The sequence below is a fragment of the Homalodisca vitripennis genome, chromosome X (assembly GCF_021130785.1).
Source record: "Homalodisca vitripennis isolate AUS2020 chromosome X, UT_GWSS_2.1, whole genome shotgun sequence".
Taxonomy (NCBI): Eukaryota; Metazoa; Arthropoda; class Insecta; order Hemiptera; family Cicadellidae; genus Homalodisca; species Homalodisca vitripennis.
The window spans coordinates 116891735-116914075 of record NC_060215.1 but is presented as its reverse complement, the minus strand read 5'-3'; the positions used below and the strand labels follow the sequence as shown (position 1 = coordinate 116914075).

Genomic DNA, 22341 nt, shown 5'->3' with positions numbered 1-22341 from the left:
TATAAACATGTAATCAATCGGCTTTCTGCCACCGTGTACCAAAAGGCTGTGCCACATACTGACCCCAAACCGAGCAGTTGTTGGTCGTGATCAAAGGAACTGTCTGGTAGACAGGAGTAGGGATGTGTGGTACGACAAACAGTGGCAGTATGTTCATTCAGTAGAGAATTACGGTGTAGAGAACATGGAGTGGCCTAAAAGAATTTTTTACATGTAATCGAGGTGTACCACGATATTCTTGTATTGTGGAATTGCGTGAATATGAAAATAGAAACAAAAGAAACAATGTTTAAATGTACCACCAATAAAACTTTTGCAGGTGCTGACAAAATATTTTTTTCCTTAACGTCTTGACACAGACTATCAAATTTAATAAAACTGTACTGGATTTCGGACATTTGCCATTGTTGGCAAATGTTACAAACATCACATTACAAACTATGTCAATTGTCCGAAATCCTTTTATCCTTTAAAATCTTCCATCATCAATAACAAACTTTAAACAAAAAAAAACTGTGCTGTTCAGCCAAGCCAGTCAGCCTTGTAATCTGCAAAATAAAAAGTGCAATTCAGTGAAGCCGATCATACGGACTGGCCACTCAGCATAATGGGGGTAGCATAAGTAAATGACGTGGAAATTTGATTCCTAGACATTTTTACAGGCGTTGTTGGATGAGGAAGAACCAATAAATGGTAATGAAAACGACGAAGATTTGGATGATTTATCAGTAAGTATGGCGGAATGACTTTCCTATATTATACCATCTTTTTTACCACTTTTTAGTCTTATATGTTCCCAAGTGAGAAACATCCTTAAAGTAATGGCAATAGACGGTGTTTTTAAAATGACATATTAAGAAATAAATAATAAATTTTATGAAATCTATATGAAAATTGGTATTATCTTATTAAATGCCAGATGGTTAAACTTAAGTTTAATTTTAGCATGAAAAAGGGACTCCGTGATTAATGAAAGAAAAATAATTAAGATTTTTTTTGTAAGACTTAACTAAAAGTAATATAATGAGAACGGTTTTATAGAAATGACTATTGATGTAAGACTTGAAATACATCAAAGCAATAAAACACATTTCAAGCTCCATATAATAAAACTAAAGTTATAAATATTCTGGCTTGAGTGCTAGCCACCTTAACATGACAATAAAAGTCTCATTTTCCACTGCCCTCCCTCCTGCTCCTTTCCTCCTCAACTATCCAGGTCAGATTTAGTAAATTTCACAGGAGGGTTCTTGCTTTATGCATTCAGTCACTGTCTTTGTTCTTCTGAATATTTCCCCCAAATACATTTGTATTGTGAATTATACTTTCCTAGTATCCTAAAATTAGAGAAATAATGTTTTATATATATATATTTATTTATTTATTTATTTATTTAGTGGTTTGTACTGAACACACATTATATATATGTATAATGTGTGTTCAGTACAAACCACTTATTTTGGCAATTCATGTATGAAAAGTAAGCAATGTTTCACTCTTCTGCCACAGTATCATACTAATAATCATCACCTGGCATGTTAATACTTATTTCTTGTCTCTTATTTGGCATCAATGGCAATGTACACTACAGCACCACCATGATGGTATTATTGTTCGTTTTCATTGTTGTTTAAAATGTTTAAGTCCGTTGACTTTGCTTTGATCTGTGAAGTGTGATTAGTAATCAGATTTGTGAGTGCTATAAATATAAAACCAACTAACTAGAATTCATAAAAAGGTCTGTGAAATGCATGGTAATAGTGATGAGTGACAAAATAGTTAGAAAGTGGGTGCAACAATGTAATGAAGGTTGAGCAAATGTGCATGGCAAATTGTTTTGGAATTTAACTCTTTTTCTTTAGTTGTTTCTGTATCTATTAGCACTCCAAGTTTTGGTTGTTTATCCTCCTTGCTTAGGTTTGGCAGCCCAGCCCATTCTTTAGAAAAAAATAAATAAACACTATTTTAAGTTTTCTAAGATCTCAGACCTGTTGGATCTGTGACCCTCTTTTTGTAGTCATTCATTAAAGCTCTGATGGACAAGAAGGGAACTGTACAGTACGAAGCTCTACCTCTACCAGATTGCTTTCAGAAGCTTTCTTGATTCAGATTCAGATTCTTTATTGGTTATTAAGTAACACAAATTACAATAAGCTTCGTCAAGTTAATACAGCTAAGTCATATTATTACAACAATGAATTGTATATTAAAAATTACAACATTCAAATTCTTAGATCATTAAAATCACAGTTAAAATATTCTTCAGTGGTATAAAAGCATTTTCTTCTTAACCAACTACATATCACACTTTCGTATTTATTAAAAGGTAATTGCCTTACTGCTAATGGTAACTTGTTAAAAAATATGTACTGTTGAAATTTAAAACTTTTATGAGTCTTGTCCAACCTAACATTTGGGGTCACTAAATTAAGGCATTGTCTGGTCTCATAATTATGATATAAACTGTGGTTATTAAACATACCAAAATGTTCTTTAACATGTAGCAGATTACTGTATATATACATGCAACTCAATGTCATGATGTTGAGATCAGGAAAAGTTGCTCTACAAGAGTCAGAGGTTGATAAACCAGTGATTATAGATCTAAGTACATTTAAAAAGTGGTTTACATTGGTCTTATGTAACTCCAAAATATTTACATTGAGGTCTCCTACTAGGCTAAAGTATCTGTGGAGCTTGGCCATTAAATAAAATAAAATATTTTTAAGGCAATCTATGAAATTATAAAAATCAGAATCAGGAGTTCTATATATATATATATATATATATATATATATATATATATATATATATATATATATATATATATATATAAAACAATAAAACTAAATTCTATGAGTCTAACAGCAGAGGCTTCACATAAAAAGTCTACACAAAAATCACTTACGTCCACAGTTTCATATTGGATGCCATCCCTCACAAGAATTGATGAGCCTCTGTGAGTCTTCGGTGGTTTTCTGCAGTAGCTGGATCCAACGGTAAAGTCCTTAGGTACATACATAGGCACCTCGTCTTCAGTCAGCCACCAATGCTCGTTGAGACACAGAATATCAGTCGGGTTATGCTCCAAAACTACTTCCAGTTGACCAAGTTTGCTTCGCAACTATCGAATGTTCAGACAGAAAATATAAAGTTTAGTTTGCCTTGAGTCTCTCGGATCTAGGCCATCTTTTGACATTGCTATCGACCTAGCTAGGGATTCGCCGTTTGTAGTTGGCTGTGATGTAAAAAAAGGGTTTTTTTTCGCTCTTTTGGCCAGTAATGTTGTTTAGGAGGACGATATTTCCCAATTACACAGCCTTCTGGCCACAGTTCAGAATCCAGAAAATATTCACAGTGTTCCATTGGAACTCCAATTTTAAATGAATTATAATTACTATATCGTGTTTGCATCTTTTCACAGTGATAGTCACCCTCTTTACTTGTTTTTAAGAATTCAAGTATATTGTCATTGTCCACTGAACAAAAATCCTGACAAAAATAACCAAAAACACTTCTTGGCAGGCTTTAAAAAGCTATTGCTCACCTTACTGGTACCATGTATAACTTGTTGCTTAGTATTTTTGGTAAGTTTATGTGTAGACTTATTATTGATTTTAACTGCAGCAGCATTACTATTCTTTGGTTGACTACAAGGTATTTGATCACCCACATTAGGAAATTCACGTTGATATGGTAGGCCCAACTCAGTTTCAGAATGGTGATTAATTGTAGGTCTAGACATATGCCTAGTCTTAGCACCAAAATGGTGTCCCTTACGCCTTAATGGTGTCCATTCATTAGGCTTATTAAGCCTAGATAACCTATTACTAGAATCACGAGATTCACCAGTAGTAGTTAGCCCATCACAATTCATAGTTTCAACATGTACCGTTTCTACCATCTGGATTCCAAATGGTTTCACTTTTAAAGCATCTGCATAAGATTTGAGATCTTTGCCAGACTTGTTTAGAACTAGATCACTGATAACCTCAGCCTGACAGTTAAGTTAAGATATTAACTGAACATTTTCATCTCAGATGTTGACTAACTGCTCACTTAGGTTTTTTTAGTTTTCGGTGATTTCAAAGATTTGATCCGTTAACAGTTTTAAATGTTCTGAACTTGTAAGTCCATTGTCACTTGGATTGATAACTTCTGTCGGACTCGATCTCGTGAGGTTAAAAAATGCTGGTAGCCGACAGTTATCACAGATATAAACAGCTTTCCCTTTAAGGGCTACAAATAACTTATATTCATCCTCAGTTATATCAATGCAACTAATATGGAACCAAAACTTGCAATTCCTGGCACATAAAAGCGCTTTACTATTTTTAGAAACATTTTTATTACATGAACCTTACTTTGACAATTTGCTGCTCGGCGCCATTTTTCCATATATGGCCAGGGCACCTGGCATTTCATATCCACAAAGGCACGAATGCCTTCATTATCTGGCATCTTTACTATGTTCAACTAGCTATTTCTGCTCAAAGCTTCATTCCACTTAGTCTCTGCATCTCCTGCTCCAAATGTGTATATCATAGGATAACATCCAGTGCCACAGTTGGACTCATTGCCCCAACGATACTTACACTTACCAGCCTTTAAACTCTCCAGATTCTTTACTGCAATGCTCTGTTCTCTTTCGGCCAAGGAAATAAAGGACATTGGTTTTATTATGGCCTCATTGATCTAATACATAAATCTGGGATTTGATCCCCATATACATTGAAAATGCAATGTACAGGTCCCTAAAGCATCTATTCTTTGTTTATAATCAATGTTCTCAATATGAAGATGCCATGTTAACATTACTGTCTAAAATTACTTCTAGATTTTATTATTTCAGTATCCTCCAATGTAGGTTAATCCACTTACAGTTCCATCTTCTGGTAAAAGATAGTATATTTGTTTTAGCTGTGTTGTTTCAAACACCTTAACACCAGTTACTTATAAAATGTAGGGCATTTTGTGTGAGGTTATCCAAAGTACTTTGATGTTTGCCCGTACAATAGATAGGGTCATCAGAATAGCATTGTGGATTCATACAACTTTGTTCAGCTTTATTCATGAGGTTGTTCACTACTGATTTCCATAAAAGGAGGATCAGGACTCGTCCTCCTTGGAGACAACCTTTCGCACAGTAATTGTGGCAGTTCATTTAGGTTACTTTTTTTGTAGTAAATGTCACAGCTGCCAGTAACTGAATTATGGTGGTTATCTGTATTTTGCGACTATGTTGATTTGGCTTTATTTATATAGTTTGTATTTTTAACACTTAAATCAATTTAAAACAACAGCACCTCTTAATTATTAGCATTATGAAGTGCTTTGACAAATTTGTGAATGTAAAGTAAAAAAGTGTCAAGTTATATTTTATGTATTTGTTCACAACTCATCGTCCCAAATACGAAGTAATGTAACTGCCATAATTTTTTTTTCAGTGCTTGACTGAAAACCACTAAAAAAATATGAACCACATGATGTAATGACTCTTTATAAAAGAGATACACCTGTATACATCGTATGACTACAACTGTTGTTCATGAAACATCCACAAACTTGTATTGACTTAAGTCAAACATAATTGTTTTATTAAGTACTATAATCATGGCTGCGTTCTTTTTTTATGCTCATATGTGAAAAATATCTACATGTGTTCACAACATGAAATTATACAATTTCTTAACATTAAATTACAAAAATTTAGAGAATAAAAATTAACATGTCAAATAGTTAAAACTTTCACATGTATTTCAGATTGCACTAAGTTTTAAGGCTGCATGTTGAATGTTTAAACAAATTATCCACATAGCATCTGAATAAAATGAAAACAATTATGTCTATGTACAAGAAACAATTTTACTTTGTGAGTATTCTATAGTAATTTTATTACAGTGAAACAGCATTAGTAAAGTTGGTGTTTGTCATAAAACTTTTTCCTAAATTCCTCTTCAGAATTTTAATTATGGAAAGGAATTAAAACTTTTTCCTGTCTTCTTAACCTTTACATTTAAATTTCTTACTGTACTGTCTTACAGCTTAATTTGACCACTTTAGAACTTGTATAATTTTCTAGTTCATGTAAACATTACTGGTATTAAAGTCTTCCCTACAGTTCAACAAAAAATAATGCTGTTAAACTTTTTTTTCGGTTTAAAATATCAGATTTATTAAATTGCTGAGTTTTTCAGGAAGAAATTGGGTGGGAGGAGGAGCAAGAGATGTTCCCTGCAGTTGTGTTACAAAGCTTAAAGCCCACATTCTGTAACAAAATTTTAAATAATTTCTCGTGTAACATATTTTTCCGTTATTATCACCATATAATAAGTATTAACATAAGATATTAAAAATTATTCAAATTCATTTTAATTGAATGGAAATCAGAGGAAAACGATCTGTTACTAATATGAATACTTTCTTCTAATTCTGACTGATTAAAAAAACTAACAAACTTATCTTGTTTATTAAAACTAACCACCTACTATAACATTTTATAATTATCTAAAATCTAAATAAAAAAGGATTAAAAACTTAAAAGTACTAATATACCATTACTACATGGTTTTTCAGTCCTTGTAGTAATTCATGGAGTAAAAAAATTGGATTTTCAGACACTATTCTAGTGTAACTTTAAAATTTATTAATGTAACATCTCATGCTTTTTCTGGTAAGTTTTATTCTTTAAAACACATGACTGTTTTTAGTTTTATCTCATTTTGTTGATGGTAGATCTAGCAAATAGTTCTTTCCAAATGGATCATTAGAACGAAGGAAATGCTGTTAGCTGAAATAAGCTACTAGTGAATTAAAAGTTACATTTTCTGCATCTCTTTAAGATTTTATATTTTAATGGACATGCAATACAAAATATACAAAAACCAATGTTAGTGTTGGAATTTTGGTAGTAATAAAGACAGTTTTTTTCAAGCTTACTTCACTTTTTTTCTCAACGAAATTAATAAAATGAACAAAATCTAGATATGGAAGTATATAAAATCAAACTTATTTTATTATGAATTTTGGAGGACAATGAGATCGTTGGAATAATGAATTAATAATTACATAAATATATATTAATATTATTGCAAAGAAATAAATGGAAAGGTTAAAATGTGTTTAATACACTCCTTCCTCCCTTTGTGTAACTGTTGTCCATTTAGGATTTCCTTGTTAATGGTTCAGCTTCATTAGTATACAACTGTATAGTTTTGTTCAACTGCAATGTGCACGAAACACTATCAGCATATTGTATTAAAAGTTTAAGTCTGCTGCGGTAAGTACTTATGCATCATCTTTAATTTTTCACTTTAGTTTTATAAAATGTATTTATTTTTTACATTAGGTATATGCAAAATACAATAAAGCTGTGACTTTTTAAAATATAAAAGTGTTTTTAGCTCTATATTTAGAAAAACATTTCTAAGATACTGTCTACCTATGTGAGATGCATTTAACATTTATTGTTTTCAAACAGTACATTGGATCAGTTATTTTATTTAAATGAGTGTAAGTGGAATAATATGTTATTTCAGTTAGATGTCAATTAATATGAATGTTTAACAAGAATAAAGATACATTTCAATTCCATAACACCTAAGAATGTCGATGAGGGTATGAAAATACAAAATACAATCCAAGGGAAAGACATGTGAGCCCTCTACAAGAAAGCTTTAGTAAAGTGAAATTTCAAAAATAAATGTTCAATCTGTGAAATTTTCTTTACAAACTAGAATCTTATCACCTGTATTCACACAAGTACGTGGACTAGTAGGGCTATGAAACTAGTGTAGAGGAGGGTCTTGTACTCTGGATTTCAGTTCTGTTGCATCTGCACAAGAATGCTCTTTAAGCAAGAAAGGTAATTTTATACCAATCAGCTTGGGAACTGTACTTTTGATTTCATTTTGGTTGCATAAATATATTGTTGTTATTAAAATAAAAAATCACTTGAGATGGGTTTATATTCGTAATTTTACATATTCTTCCATTTCTTCCTCTAAATTTAATGTACTAAAGCACACTACACTCTTTTACATATACAGAAGGTGTCCTGTGCCAGCTTGTTTACAAATTTGTGTCGGTTACATTTATGCAGTACAATGCAAACCTGATCTCAAATAAAATTTGTATCCCGACAAATGTTTACTTATATTAATTCAAATAAATTTTTATAATTCTAGTATAGGTGTTCACTGCATGATTATTGAAAAGTATATTTATATTGGTAACAAGTGTTCGTACTCTTCAGAGAATTTTTTCTTAATGTGTTTCTTTGATCAAGTATTTCCAAGTAAGAATCACATTCTTTCATAATACTATTTTTCCAAAGTTTATCTTACTTAGTTCTCTTTACTGAGTTATTTTTCAAATATGAATTAATTTAACTAACTTTCTATTTTTGCCTGCAGCATGAAGATGTCAACAATGTATTATTCCACCCTTCGACTTATCAGGGACCTGTCATGTTTTCTTTCCGGGCGAAATCATTCTTCGGTAAGAAAAAAGCCTCCATCATGGTAGACAAGGGAGAATGGTCAGATAAGTTCTCTCTTGACGCTGCAGGAAGCTCTGGTGTTGTCATCTGCAAATCTGGCGACATGACTTACCAGGTGTGTATTTACCTTTTGGGTTTATTCTGTTGGATACAGCACATAAACGAATTTAACTCACACTATTTAATTCAATATTATTCGCTAGCGTTTTTACAAATAGTATGGCTTTATGAATATATGCACTGTCATGATTCTGGGAACTGATTTTTCACAGAATAATTCCACCTAAGTTTTAGTAGAGTTTGTACTGCTTTTTCTGAGTAACCAATATTTATATTTTTCACAGACATTGATCCATACTCAGAAATACCAAAACTAGTATGTAAAGGGAGTGTAACAAATATAGTAATTTGATAGCATCAAATGTACATAGCACTGACATTTAGAGCATACAAACCAGAGCTAAATTTTGTAATTTTCTTGTCTATGTTTGTTCCAATCAAGTGAATTATCCCAAGTAAGACTTATAAACTTTGCTTCTTTCACTTAAGTTGTTGTATTACTTATTTGTATTAGGGTTAATTTCAAGCCAGTATTGACTAGTTTTTAACTAAACGTAATTGATTTTGTTGTTTTGTCAACATATAAGCATATTTTTCTAATTCTGGAATAAATTTAACCCTTCACATACTGCTTATTAATTCCATACTCCTTTAACATCAAGACATCTATAAAATATATTTTTCTTTAAGTTCAAAGCTAATTTTTACTATAAATATGCTATAAGAGGTAAACAAAAAATATAAAACAGGGCATTTAAAATTAAAATTATCACATTTATTGATAAACATCTTAAAAGAACTATTTATTATACTGTTAATTTGATCTAAATTCAAATTCATGTTACAGTCTAATAAAACGGAAAAATTATATTAACTAATAATTATTAGAGAATTTTCTTATCTAAGGTTTTGTAGGTAATTTCTATCATCTTATCATATCAACTGGGCAAACAACAGATGTATTTGGTTATGGCTCTGTAGGAGTAGATGGAGCTAGACAAAGGGTGCCCCCTCCTCATGCCACAGAATGTAGGTTGTCTAGAATTACTTCCTAGTCAATTGCGATAAGCACAGAGTGTGCACCTGCCATTCCAAAGGCTTTTTGTGAATTAAAAATCTCTCCAAGAGACACAATGTGTAATTGCGGATATAATCATGCTTGGTGTTTAGGTCAAAGTCTACCATTCAAATATATCCATCTGCAGCGTGGCAAGGGTTAAATAAACTAGTTTTGTTAAAGTATCTGTTTTCTGTTTTAGAATGTATTGTTATTCTTGTAGAACAGTGCATTAATTATTGCATAGTATATTGCTATAGAACATTTTAAAACTCCTTTAAAGGAACATTGTCTGATGAAACATTAAGCTTTATGTCTCCACAGATAGTATCTTCATACCTATTGTATAAAATGCCACAAAGTATGAAAATATTGTTACTGCATATAATCAATATCAGGTAGTATACATGATAAATTGCTATAATTTTCATTCCTACATCCGTGATCACTTGTAGTGACATCACATGCGTTTGATTATTACATACAGGATCTTTGATCCTTGTGTTGCAGATTGGAGTCCACATCCAGCTGATGTACAACTCTCTGACCAAACAAGTAACATTCACCCCGTATCACATACTTGTCAACCAGTGCAAAGTGGCTGTGGAAGTCCAGGAGACTGATAAACTACGTGAGCCTTGGATCAGGGTAGGCTATTTAAACACTAATTATAATCATAAAACATAAGAATACCGATGTTAAATGTTATGTCTCAACAGATTATTAATAAGAATGAATAGTTATTTAAATATTTATAGCAGTAACACTAGTATGCAATGTTTGTTTTAATATGCATAACATGTGAAAAAGTTCTAAAAACTGTAATTTTATATTTATTGCTTTATCCTTAGAACCCCGGAGGTAAAAAATATTGTTCAACTAGTGCTATACAAAGGAAATGTTAGCCTAGGCAGGGAGAAAGTTCACATCCTTTATAGCGTTTCCTAAAGGTATTGTTTAGAAATATTTAGATGCCCTAGTTCGAGGTATAATTTTACGGCTATTGTATGAAAATTATATGAATGATCTACAAAATTAAAATTTCTTCTTTTTCAGTGTTTATTATTAAGTTACATATACAACTAACATATTTACAGGTTTCCCTAAACTCTTTACCAATATTTTCAGGTATTATTCCTGGACAAAATACAAAGATATTATATTAAAACTGTTGAAAAGCATTAATTACCAAAATAGCAGCCATTTTGTTTTATCACGTAACTATTTTTAGATTGAAAACAGTTTGTTATAATAACTTTAAATCTGGTATGTACCTATATAACCTAAAAGCTTAAAACCTAACAAAATTTCAATTTTTCAACAGCTTTATTTTCAAAATGGCGGCTTCCAAAAATGTTTAAATGTAAATACCTTAAAAACTATACTGGGTGAGTTTTTTAAAGTGATCCAATAGCTAACTTTTTAATTACACGACTTAGCACCACACTTTAAATTTGGAACTTGCTCAATTTTAAGTTTTACTCAAGAATACACTTTCAAATTTTTTGAAGATGGCCGCCATTTTCCAATATGGCGGCCAACTTTAAAATCTTTTACGGACACCCTGTATTTTATGTTGTTTTTAGATTCTACTCTAAAAAATAAGACATTTTTGCTTTTGAGAGTTTTTCAATATCTCTAATAGTTCAGGAGCTACGTGGACTGGAAGTTTTCATCATCAGTCTGAAAAAATCCGAACCATTAGGTAGTTTTTCAATTTGGCGGCCATCTTCAAAAAATTTGAAAGTGTATTCTTGAGTAAAACTTAAAATTGAGCAAGTTCCAAATTTAAAGTGTGGTGATAAGTTGTGTAATTAAAATGTTAGCTATTGGATCACTTTAAAAAACTCACCCGGTATATGATAAAATAGCGACAGTAAGAATAAGAACTTTGCTCAGGCTACATTCTGTGACTTGAGCAAGGCCTTTGACTGTGTTGATGTTAAATTCTCATCACTAAATCAAAATTTTATGGATTTTCTGGGTAAAATCTAAATTTTTTTAACCATATCTAATTAATCGTAGACAGTTGGTAAATGTCAATGGTAAGTGGTCGGAAAAAAACTACCGTGGAGTGGAGCGTTCCACAAGGCTCCGTTTTGGGTCCCCCACTTTTCTTAATCTATATAAATGATCTGCCTTTTTCTGTTAATTTGAAAACCATTTTATATACAGATGACACAACCTTGTTAATACAATTGTTGGCAAATGATACATTAAAAAATGCCTCAAATTGGTTTCATGCAAGTGGGTTGTTGCTTAATAAGGACAAAACTAAACAAATGTTATTTAATCTTAGGCACAATTCGGATTCATTGGATGATGGTTTCTCAAATACAGTAAAGTTCTTGGGTATTAATATAGACAAAACTTTGACATGGGGAGCACACATTGATTACTTAAATAAAAGACTGTTACGAGTTATTTATCCAAGTAACCTTCTTTCAATCTGTTTTTAGATATGGACTAGTACTGTATGGTACTGCTCTAGGATTGAAGAAATATTATTACTGCAGAAGAAGGCTATTAGAGTTCTTAAAAAATGTGAGCCTAGAGAGCATTGTAAACCACACTTTAAGAACTTCCGATTCCAAACTGTTATAAATTTATATATATAATTTAGTTATCTTTATACATAAAAATCCAAATTTACTTAAATTTAAACATGAAATTCATAGCCATAACACACGTAATAAAATTTATACTGAAATTGGACAATGTAGGTTAAGCAAAACCCTTAACAGTCATGTTGTGGTACCATTGAAGGTTTATAATTTTGTTGAAAAACAAATCAGCTCATATCCCTTTGACAGATTTAAAAATAATTTCTATTCCTGGCTGTTGGAGAATCCATTTTATAGCTTAGATAAATTAAAAAAATTTTAAATATGGATTTTTAATGATTATTATGTTTTTGTATTCTGTTACAATCAATGTTGTGCTGTATAAGCTTAATTATTGTTAGTTTTATTTATTAGTTAGATTTTGACATGGCTATAATAATGAGCTGTATTTATCACTTTCTCAATGATGTACATTTTTGTGGCAAATAAAAATGATGAAATGAAATATATAGTTGTTATGACAGTAACTCACTTGTCACTCAGTGAAACATGATTCCAGTTCTTTGCAATAAGATAAGAGAATGGGTGAAACTCAGTTAAGACTATCCACATGTATGTCATCACAGGTTGAACCAATGGATGTGTGCCCATTCTGGCCAAAGACAATACCATCAGAAAAGTCGACACCCGAGTTAGTGATGCGACTGGCAGGTACAAGAGAACAGACCAATCCCTTCCCCTTCAACTGTACTTTCAACTACATGCTCAAGTTGGCGAACAAGGTAAATACACAAATTAAAACTTAAGCTCAGTATTTCTTCAAATTTGGAATTTGATGTTTCTTTCTTTTTACATTCAGAATTTATTTTCTTCTTACTATTTGCAACTTTATAGTTTATTTGTCACTACTATGTTGATAAACATAGACTTGACACCATTAGTTAAAAGTTAAAATGTTCAACTATCACATCAATGTTGTTGTTTAACTTCATAGTAGAAAATTTCATTTTCTTGGTTGGCAGCACAAATATCTCATGTGCGTTTGATCTCTGGCTACTGAAGATACGCAGTACAAAAATACTGTTGGGTAAAGTGGCCCTACGTATTATATTGATTATGTCTAATCCACTGAAAATACACTTTTACAATACGCACTTCATCCAACAAGCTTAATAACCGTGAATGTTGTGACAGTTGGCCTCACATGGCCAATGTGAAGGAAACAGAGTTTTTCCAGACATTTGCCATCATTCAGTGAAATAAAAGATCAGTAACACTACGTTTCGAGATCTGCAATCTGATCTCTTCTTCAGGTAAATAACTGACCTAACACATAATTACAAACTAGGTTAAAATAAACAAATAATACCAGAGCGTTGTGACACGCCTAAGTCAGAAATTACAACCACCATGTTGTGTGTCAACTTCACTAACTCTAAAACATGCACTTAATAAAAACTAAACACAAAACTAATCATTAAAACTAAACTACAGAATACAGGTCACAATACGTCTGCATTCGTCGACCAACCATCTACGACTGACCAGAGGCCAATAGCAAATGGCGATCGTCACGGCAGAAACAAGATGGCGGCAATAAAAAGGAAGTGGGACAGGAATGGGCCGTTTTTTTATTATTGGTTCATGCTAGATGAACTTCTTAAAACCATACTGAGACTCAGCATTGGTTTATTACAAATATCTAATCTGTTTGACTTTTGGTTTTCTTTTTAGTTCATTTTTTAGAATTGGTAACCCAAGCGGCCTAATCTCGACTGATTGGTTGGTCTGCAAATTTAATAAGAATAAGAATTTTATTCTGCCAGAAAATATTCTACACAAATACATTGGCACGTTAATACAATATTACAACTTACTTTTGTAAAACAATCAATATCCTAAAAATCTTGCTTCGTCCACACTGTTGATATGTACTCCACTGAATAGAATGATCTGTTACAAAGAAAATAATTTAGTTTAGCTTTAAATTCTATATCACTTAGCACCCTTATATCTAATGGTAACTTATTGTATAGTCTAATAGCCATCATCATTGGGCTTTTGTCGGTTTTAGCTAGTCTGGTTTGAGGTAGGTTGATATGGTTACAACTTCTTGTTTCATAATTGTGAATATTTTTCCTTAGGTTTACTTTATCTAAATTAGCTCGGAGATAAAGTAGGCATTGTTGTATATATAAAGGGAATAATGTCAAAATTTTAAAACGTTTGAAAAGTTCTCTGCTACTATGATATTTATTGACTCCTCCCAGTATTCTGACAGCTGTTTTTTAGATGAATACTTCATTTGCGTAAGGAGAAGAGCCCCAAACAATCAAACCATAAGTTTTTTTCCTGAGGGAAAAGGACGGATTGTCCCCAAACTTAGTCCTAAAAGGACCTTTGTGCCTCCCTTACATAAATTTGTGTCCACAAAGTCCGAGGCTTTTGCAGAAGCCTATCAGATTTGAGGGCTCCTGTTCTCCGATATCCTTGGGGCTGAGGAGATATGCTCCCAGGAATCTTTTCCGAGTTTCTAAAATGGCAGGACAATCTAACCAAATATGCTCTGCTGATTCCTCCTCTTCTCCACAGAGTTAAACCATAAGTTAAATGACAGTGAAAAAGCCTGAAATAAGATTGTATAGGAGATTTCTCCTCAAATTCACCACATAAACGTTTAATTGCAAACACACTTGTACTTAGTTTACTTTTAACGCCTACAATTTGCTGATACCAATTTAAATTAGGATCAAAAGTCAAACCTAAAAATTTTGGAAATATATCTTCTTGTCCTATTAAGTTCTTCTCTGAGGCTAAATATTACATAGTTGTCTTATCACTATTTAGAATCAAGTTTGTGGCAGTGAGCCAGTTCACTACAAGTAATTTAATATTCAACTTATAGTGTTCTAAGAGTTTGTTATAATCTTTATTTGTAGTTACTATAGTGGTATCATCAGTGTATAAAGCAATATTCACAGGTACATTTACACTCAGATCATTCACTGCAATTAACCCATTCGCTGCTGAAAAATTATATCAAGACGGTACCCTAGGTGCTAAAAAATGTTGTTACTAAATCCTACCTTATGTGTTGAAATGTCTGGAAATGGCATTAGAGCCACAAATCCGAACTCCTGATGTGCATTCTGGCCCATCAGAGTCATCAGTCGCCGGCGGACCCCGCAGCACCTGGCATTGTCACTCGTGTACTCCCACGCACAAGCTGCACTGCCGAACGCGCTCAAGAGCGTCAACCGCGACCGCATTTCATCACTACGCACTTTTATTGTACATTGTGTCCTAAATTTAAAAAAATTAAACTAATTACACTATATACAATCCTCCCACTTATGTTCAAATTTAGTAAACTGTATAGATCTCATTCCTGAAGTTGTTATTGTCCATTGTGGAGCTGTAGTGTATATGTCGGGGTCCTCATCAGCATCATTTACCGACGATCCATCATCTGATTCCTCATCCGATACGTCATCCACAGCGCGTTGAACAGGGTCATCTACGTCGACATAGTCTAGATTTTCAGGTTGTAACTCGATGCGGGTAGCTTCTGAGGTGTTTCCAGACAGTCCAGGGATTGAATGATCCATTGTACTCATCATACAACACTCGTACACACACAACGAACTACGTTCCAAGACCGACACGAACCACTAGCCAACTGCTTTAGCGTACCAACCTACTCCGGCAACTGGCTGAACCACACGGAGCCTATACACAATGCGATGCGCGATAGTCCGCCCGCGCACCCCCCGCTCCAAGGCCATGACGCGTGGGTCCCGCCGGCGGGCCAGCCACACCGAATGTGTTTACAAACAGCACAAGTCCCAGAACAGAGCCCTGTGGGACTCCACATGTTATTGGTTTACACATAGATGTATCTTTTTTTAATACTACATATAGAGATCTATTTTTTAAGTTGGAGCTAAATACATCTAAAGCTATCACCTTAATAATGTAATGTTGTAGTTTTTTGTAATGTATGTAGTCTCTATTAATTTCTTTTTAAAGAAATGTAGTCGCCGATGTATTATGTTGGCTTCATCCCAATTCATATGATGGTCTTTTGACCAACAATGGTGTGCAATTTTTTATTTTTCTTTGAGACCCTTTCTTGTGTTTTCTTTGTGCTCTTTTTCCTGTTAAAATGTATTGTATTGTATTTAATACACTGTACACAACTGTAACCAATCATTCACATACTATAAAATGTGAATTTATTTTGTAATATTAAAGTGATGTTTTGAGTTAAGCTGTGATTTATACTCAAAATGGTATTTTTCAGTATGGAGGTGTGGAAGTATATATACAGAAAACAGAAGGTGCTGCATATATCACATTCAATCTGTACCATCCAGGCATGGCACCTGCTCTCATATTGAACCATTCAAACCATGAGATAGTCTTGCAAGAGAAGGGAACTGATTCAGTGTAAGTACTTTGTTCATCTCATTAACAATGAATTTAGGATGGTTGATATTTTTTACCCCTAGTGCCATGGCATTTAAGCAGATTTTACTTCTTAAAAACATTAAAAACCATTTGGTTTTTTTAATCATCAATAAATTAAGGAAGCTGAAGTGAATATAGTAATATTCCAATAGTATGTATATAAACCTAAATATATTGTAAAATGCTAAAGGATGAAAATTAAATTAACTCTTTTGTTTGAATAAAAAAACTCATATATAAAATCTTTTTCTAAATTTATTGACTACCACTTTCTTGTAGAATAATAAAAATAAAAAAATGTTTCATGCTCTATAAAGTTTTATTTTCTATTTAGGTTTGCAAAACACATTTTATTATGTTTTTAACACCTTTTTTTTACTAAACAAAGAGTATCTGTAACATTATTTTCTAATAATTATTTAAAAGTTTGATGGCATAATGTTCTTCATATTGTTGTACAATCCAAGCGTAATGTTTTATATATATATATATAAGCAGAATACTCCTAAAAAATAAAAATACTTCTATTTTAAATTTGCTTCAATAATAAACGAATTTGTACAATCTTGTTTGGCTTAGACTAAATGTAGCTTTCTATAGCTATTTATATTTGATAACTTTTGTAAATATCATGTTCAACTTATAAAACGTTAATGTAAGTAAGTTACAACAGTAACAAAGAATAATTTCACAAGTAACAGTACATACCCACCAAATTTATTTTTAAAACATTATTATATGAAATGTATACGCTCCATGCCTGCTGGCAGTAAAAGGTTTTAATCAAAAAATATACTATTACTGAAAAATTTAATTTTAAGAATTGAATTCATACACTGCATATATGATATCTAGCTAATCTAGTTACTTGTCATGCTGTATCTCAAAAGGATGAACCGCATATAATGTAGGGAGCAGCAATAATGTAACCTAACTAATGATCCAACAAGATATAGATATGCCTATCTTGTGAACATAGAAAATTAATGTATGTATATTTACATGTTTACTTTTAGCATAGCGTTGCTACCCAGACAGAAAAAGCTGTTTACTTGGACTTCACCCAAAGACAAACATGTTCTCACTTGGTGTGAAAACTATTCTACAGACCTCAAAAAGGTAATGTTTTAAATAATGAAAGACTTGTTTTAATATTTTTAAATAATGCACACTTATTTTTATAATTACTAAATTACACATTCTAAATTTTAAACTTCCACAGTATAATATAATATTTGGTTTTACCTTAATTTCATAATTTGTTTATGAACAGTCAATGAAATAAATTATTTATATCTATTTTTTTATTTATAAGAGATGGGCCGATACCAAAAATATTTTATTTCTATTTCATTACCGATATCAAAATTGTGGACTTGCTTCTTGATTCTGAACTTGATACTGATTCTTGTATTATATGTAATTAATACAAGCCAATATGCTAAATGCCCAGTAGGAGCAGTCAGCCAAACCACCATTAGCCATGATAAAGCCTTTAAAAATATAAACATACATATATTCTTAAAGATGATAGATTTATACAACTACACAAATTATGAGATAACCAAAAATTAGTATACGTCTCTTTACCACCGAGCAGCTGACATCTATGCATAAGTGCAGCAATGCACAAACATAGATACTGCAAGCTAAATATAATCAAGTTATAGAGTTTCGGAATTGTCCCATTCCTACTATTTATATATGAAACTAGTAATATTGGAAAAAACCTTTTTTTAAATGTAGTTCTGGATTCAAACAAGGATTTATTTACTATAGGACTTTGCAAAAAGTATCATTCGGTTTAAACATTTATATTTTAAAAAGTAATGGATATTCATTTAACCCTCTCCCGCTCGCGAGGCATGAATTGGCTCGGCCACCACATAGCCACTACAGCTTAAACGGTACAGATCGGCACGCACTGCTTTACCCACTAGAGCCGATAAGTGCTGCTCTCGAGTAGCAATATTTTGTACTACTATGGGTTGTTTGCTATCAGGAGACCATTTACTTTACTTTTACAGTAGATTTATTCCATTATTTTGCTATTTGTATTAGTTGTGCGGAAACAATGGCGGGTTGTATTTGTACACTTCGTGACAGTGAAATCTATCTCGTTATTAGTAGTGATTGCGACGATTCAAGTGAGTGAAGTGATGTACCAGAGCCTTGTGAAGTGGTTGGTGGCATTGAGGATGTAGTTCGGAGTGATCACAGTGACAGTGGCAGTGACGGCGAGCCAGACAATGACCTTCACCAAGTAACTGTGCAACAAACAACCCCGCGCCACCAGCGCCCAGCTGTCCGTGTGCCCCCTCCCTGGTCTCGTACAATCAACTTCATTGAACCAAATATTTTTGTAAAATAATTATAGTTAATTACAATGACAGAACGTGTGTAAGTTGAGGCGCCGCATATTTTGACCGAGCACGACCGGCAGAGCGAATTAATTGAAGTTAGAAGCACCGTGAGCGCCTGGAAACAATGCGAGCGGGAGAGGGTTAAAAATACTTTTATTCAAAATAATTTTACATCAAGTTTTTATATACCAGTCATAGGTGGTCAATATGTCTCCCTTTAGATGCAAAAGATATGTACACCATTACTCAAAATCATTGGGATACAACCTGATACACAATCACAAGAATTTATAAATCTTAATTTAGTGCTCTTTAATTTATAGTTTTATACATTGCTGACTATTTTGTTGTTCTTTAAGACAGTGCAGTAAAGAGTTTTGTATATTATTGCCCATTTTGTTCAGGATGAGGTGGAACATTTCAATTTGTCACCCAGTGTGATGCTGTATTGGTCGTCATTCCTTGATGGGATGCAGCGTGTGTTGCTGTTCACTGCCGAAGCTGATATCGCTCGAGAGGTCGAAGCAAGTGCTTTATTGGAGGTTATGGACCTCCAGGTAGAAGTGTCCATCCATGGTGTGGGACTATCTCTGGTGGACAATGAGATGAGAAAAGAGCTCGTCTATTTGGGAATTAGCAGGTATTAACACTTGTCACTAGATTGATCAGAATCCACTCTTTGTTTCTTAGGCAAAAATTAGATTATACAAAGTTTATGTATGTGCTTATTTTAATGTTAGCCTAATTAAACAGGGGTACTCAAAAGTAATGAAAAGGCATAGTATTTTAATGATTCAATATATTCTAATTAAGCTATGCACATCAATTTAGGATATACACCCATTTTGTGCTATTGTGCCTTGATTTTTCACCTCCTCAGGTGGATAGGATGTGGAGTTGGTGGGAAATCTGGACTATACGTCTAGGTTAAGTTTTATATAATTTTCTTTGTTTCAAGGTTCTTTGTTAAAAATTTGTTTTTGATGATGGATGGTTTGAAAATGAATAGAATTTTTTTGGACATTTGCCAGTAATTATGCAAGAAGTTGGTAACACTAAATTTTGAGATTTACTATCTGATCTCTTACGATACTATAGTACAGTATATATAGGTTAAAATAAACAAATCATACCAGACAGGAATCACAACAAACATGTTGTGTGTCAACTCTATGCACATGCATCCTAAAATATGCACTTAATAAAAGCAACACAAATTATTAAAACTGAACTAAAGAATACAGGTAAAATAGGTCTACACTCAATTCCTGACCACTGAAAGCTGACCAGTAGCAAATAATAAATATACTACTCTTAAATTTAAAGTTTGGTTTTTACGATGAAAGGATTTTTATGGTATCAAACTTTTTCAGACATCTGCCATCCTTCAACCAACATGCTTCTCAGTCAGTGGTTTCCCAAACTTACTTTTTGGAAAGATTTTCATGTACTCTAATTTTCCAAAAATATTAGTGTAATCAGTAACTGAAAAACCTACATTTTGTTATTTATTGATGTGCATGCTTAGATTATATAGTATAATTAATTGTGACTAAAATATTTTCATTAGTCTTGTTTTATATTATTTTATGTTTCATTTTTCCTAGTTCGGGTGCTGTGTGGGAGTTTGCTAAACCAGGATCCAACAAATACAAAAAAATTAAGCCTAAGGACAATTTGGTGTTGGAAACATTATACACAAGATATAAACAAGAGCTGAACACTGAAGGAAAATCTAAATTGTATCCAGCCTGCTGTACAATCCGCCATAATTTTGAGGTTAGTTTATGTATTAATTATGGGTTAATACATTTAAGTTCTGTCTAAAATAAATTAATGAAATAGTTATATAGCATACATCATCAAGTCCCACGAGGGTTTACTTCTGGCTGGTCTTTACCTTCCAGCAAAAGCCAAAGTGTCATTTCCATCTTAATATCTAGAAAGATGTTATTATGATTCAACGTTTTGTAATTTAAAAACATTTATCATCTAAGAAGATGTTACAGAGTAACTCCTATTTTTGGGAAATATAATATTTTAACTGCACTTTAACTCAATTAAATACACAGGGATGCTAATTGTATATTCATAAAACTTTGTACAGACATGAATTTAATGAGTATTCCAGTATACCCACTTGCCTTCTAAATTCACTCTTAAAACTGAAAACTTCTGCAATAGAATTAAAGTATATAATAATTCAATTTTACAAGAAAGTGATTAGTTGTTGTTTGAAAGTGAACCAAACTTAAAGATGAAAGTGAAACATATATTTAATGGTCCATGATGTGTTCCTTGAACGTTATGTTGCATATACAGCGTGTTTGAAAAGTATGGGTACGGCTTAATATTTTAAAAACCATAGGAGATAACAACTATAAACTTTGCACAGTGTCATATGACTATGTAAATTATTTTTTCTTGCTATTACCGTGACATGCCAACCATGGGGGGACGGCCCACAGAGGAAAACATGGAAATCTTAAATTGAAGCATGGGTCGAGTGATACCTCATTTGAAAGAGCTCACTTAGTAGAGTTAAATGCCGCAAACCGCATCTCAAAAGGTTTATCCAATCAGAAATGGCAGGTTGTTTTAGGTACACATTGTGAAGTACATTATGCGCTGCCATTTCTGACTGGATCGTCGTATTCTGATGCGGTAGGCGGCGTTTCACTCTACTAACCAATGTGTTTTCACTAACTTTTTTTAATTAGCAAATTATGTCATAAATTTATAACACAATAAATAAAACACAATAAATAGGTACCGATGTTTTTTAGTTTTATTAAATATATATATATTTTAAAAAATATAAATGTATACTCATAAGACAGCTAGCGTCCATTAAAAGCCATTTGGAGTACTTAAAAAAAGTTTTGTTGTTATGAATCATTTAAAATTTTTGTTAAATACATTTTTACTCTGTTATTTATTTATTTGTTTTAACAGTATTATCATTAGTTATATAACTTAATCAAAATATACTTGAATTTTTAAAATTGTTATTATAATGGAGAAAAAATATTGAACTGTTTAGTATCGATATGAAAAATTTCTAAAATTGTACTTAAAGTTACTGTTTTCTGAACCCCACACATGCTATTGCTTTATAAAAAAATAAACTTATTTGAACTGTGAACTGAACATCTGGGCCACCCCATGGATGTCCAGGAGCAGCACATCACTAATCGTAAATGTCAAGATATTGGAATAAAAGGGTTGATCGACAAGTCTAGTTTACTGAGGAGTATGTCTGTTGGAGTGGATAGAGAGTTACCTTAATGTTAAAGGTTGTTGCAAGTCCAAACTTGAAGAAGTACT

The 22341-nt window shown here is 32.5% G+C and overlaps 1 protein-coding gene across 2 annotated transcripts in view; it reads left to right on the top strand.

Moving 5' to 3' along the window:
- Positions 1–22341, top strand: part of LOC124369822 (vacuolar protein sorting-associated protein 13) — a 249003-nt gene that overhangs the window by 199607 nt on the left and 27055 nt on the right. For both annotated transcript variants that reach the window (XM_046827945.1, XM_046827944.1), the window contains 7 exons: positions 8415–8615; positions 10128–10265; positions 12808–12963; positions 16485–16630; positions 17668–17770; positions 19419–19654; positions 20622–20793. In XM_046827945.1, the coding sequence (XP_046683901.1) occupies positions 8415–8615; positions 10128–10265; positions 12808–12963; positions 16485–16630; positions 17668–17770; positions 19419–19654; positions 20622–20793 (1152 nt within the window). The remainder of the gene's footprint in view (positions 1–8414; positions 8616–10127; positions 10266–12807; positions 12964–16484; positions 16631–17667; positions 17771–19418; positions 19655–20621; positions 20794–22341) is intronic.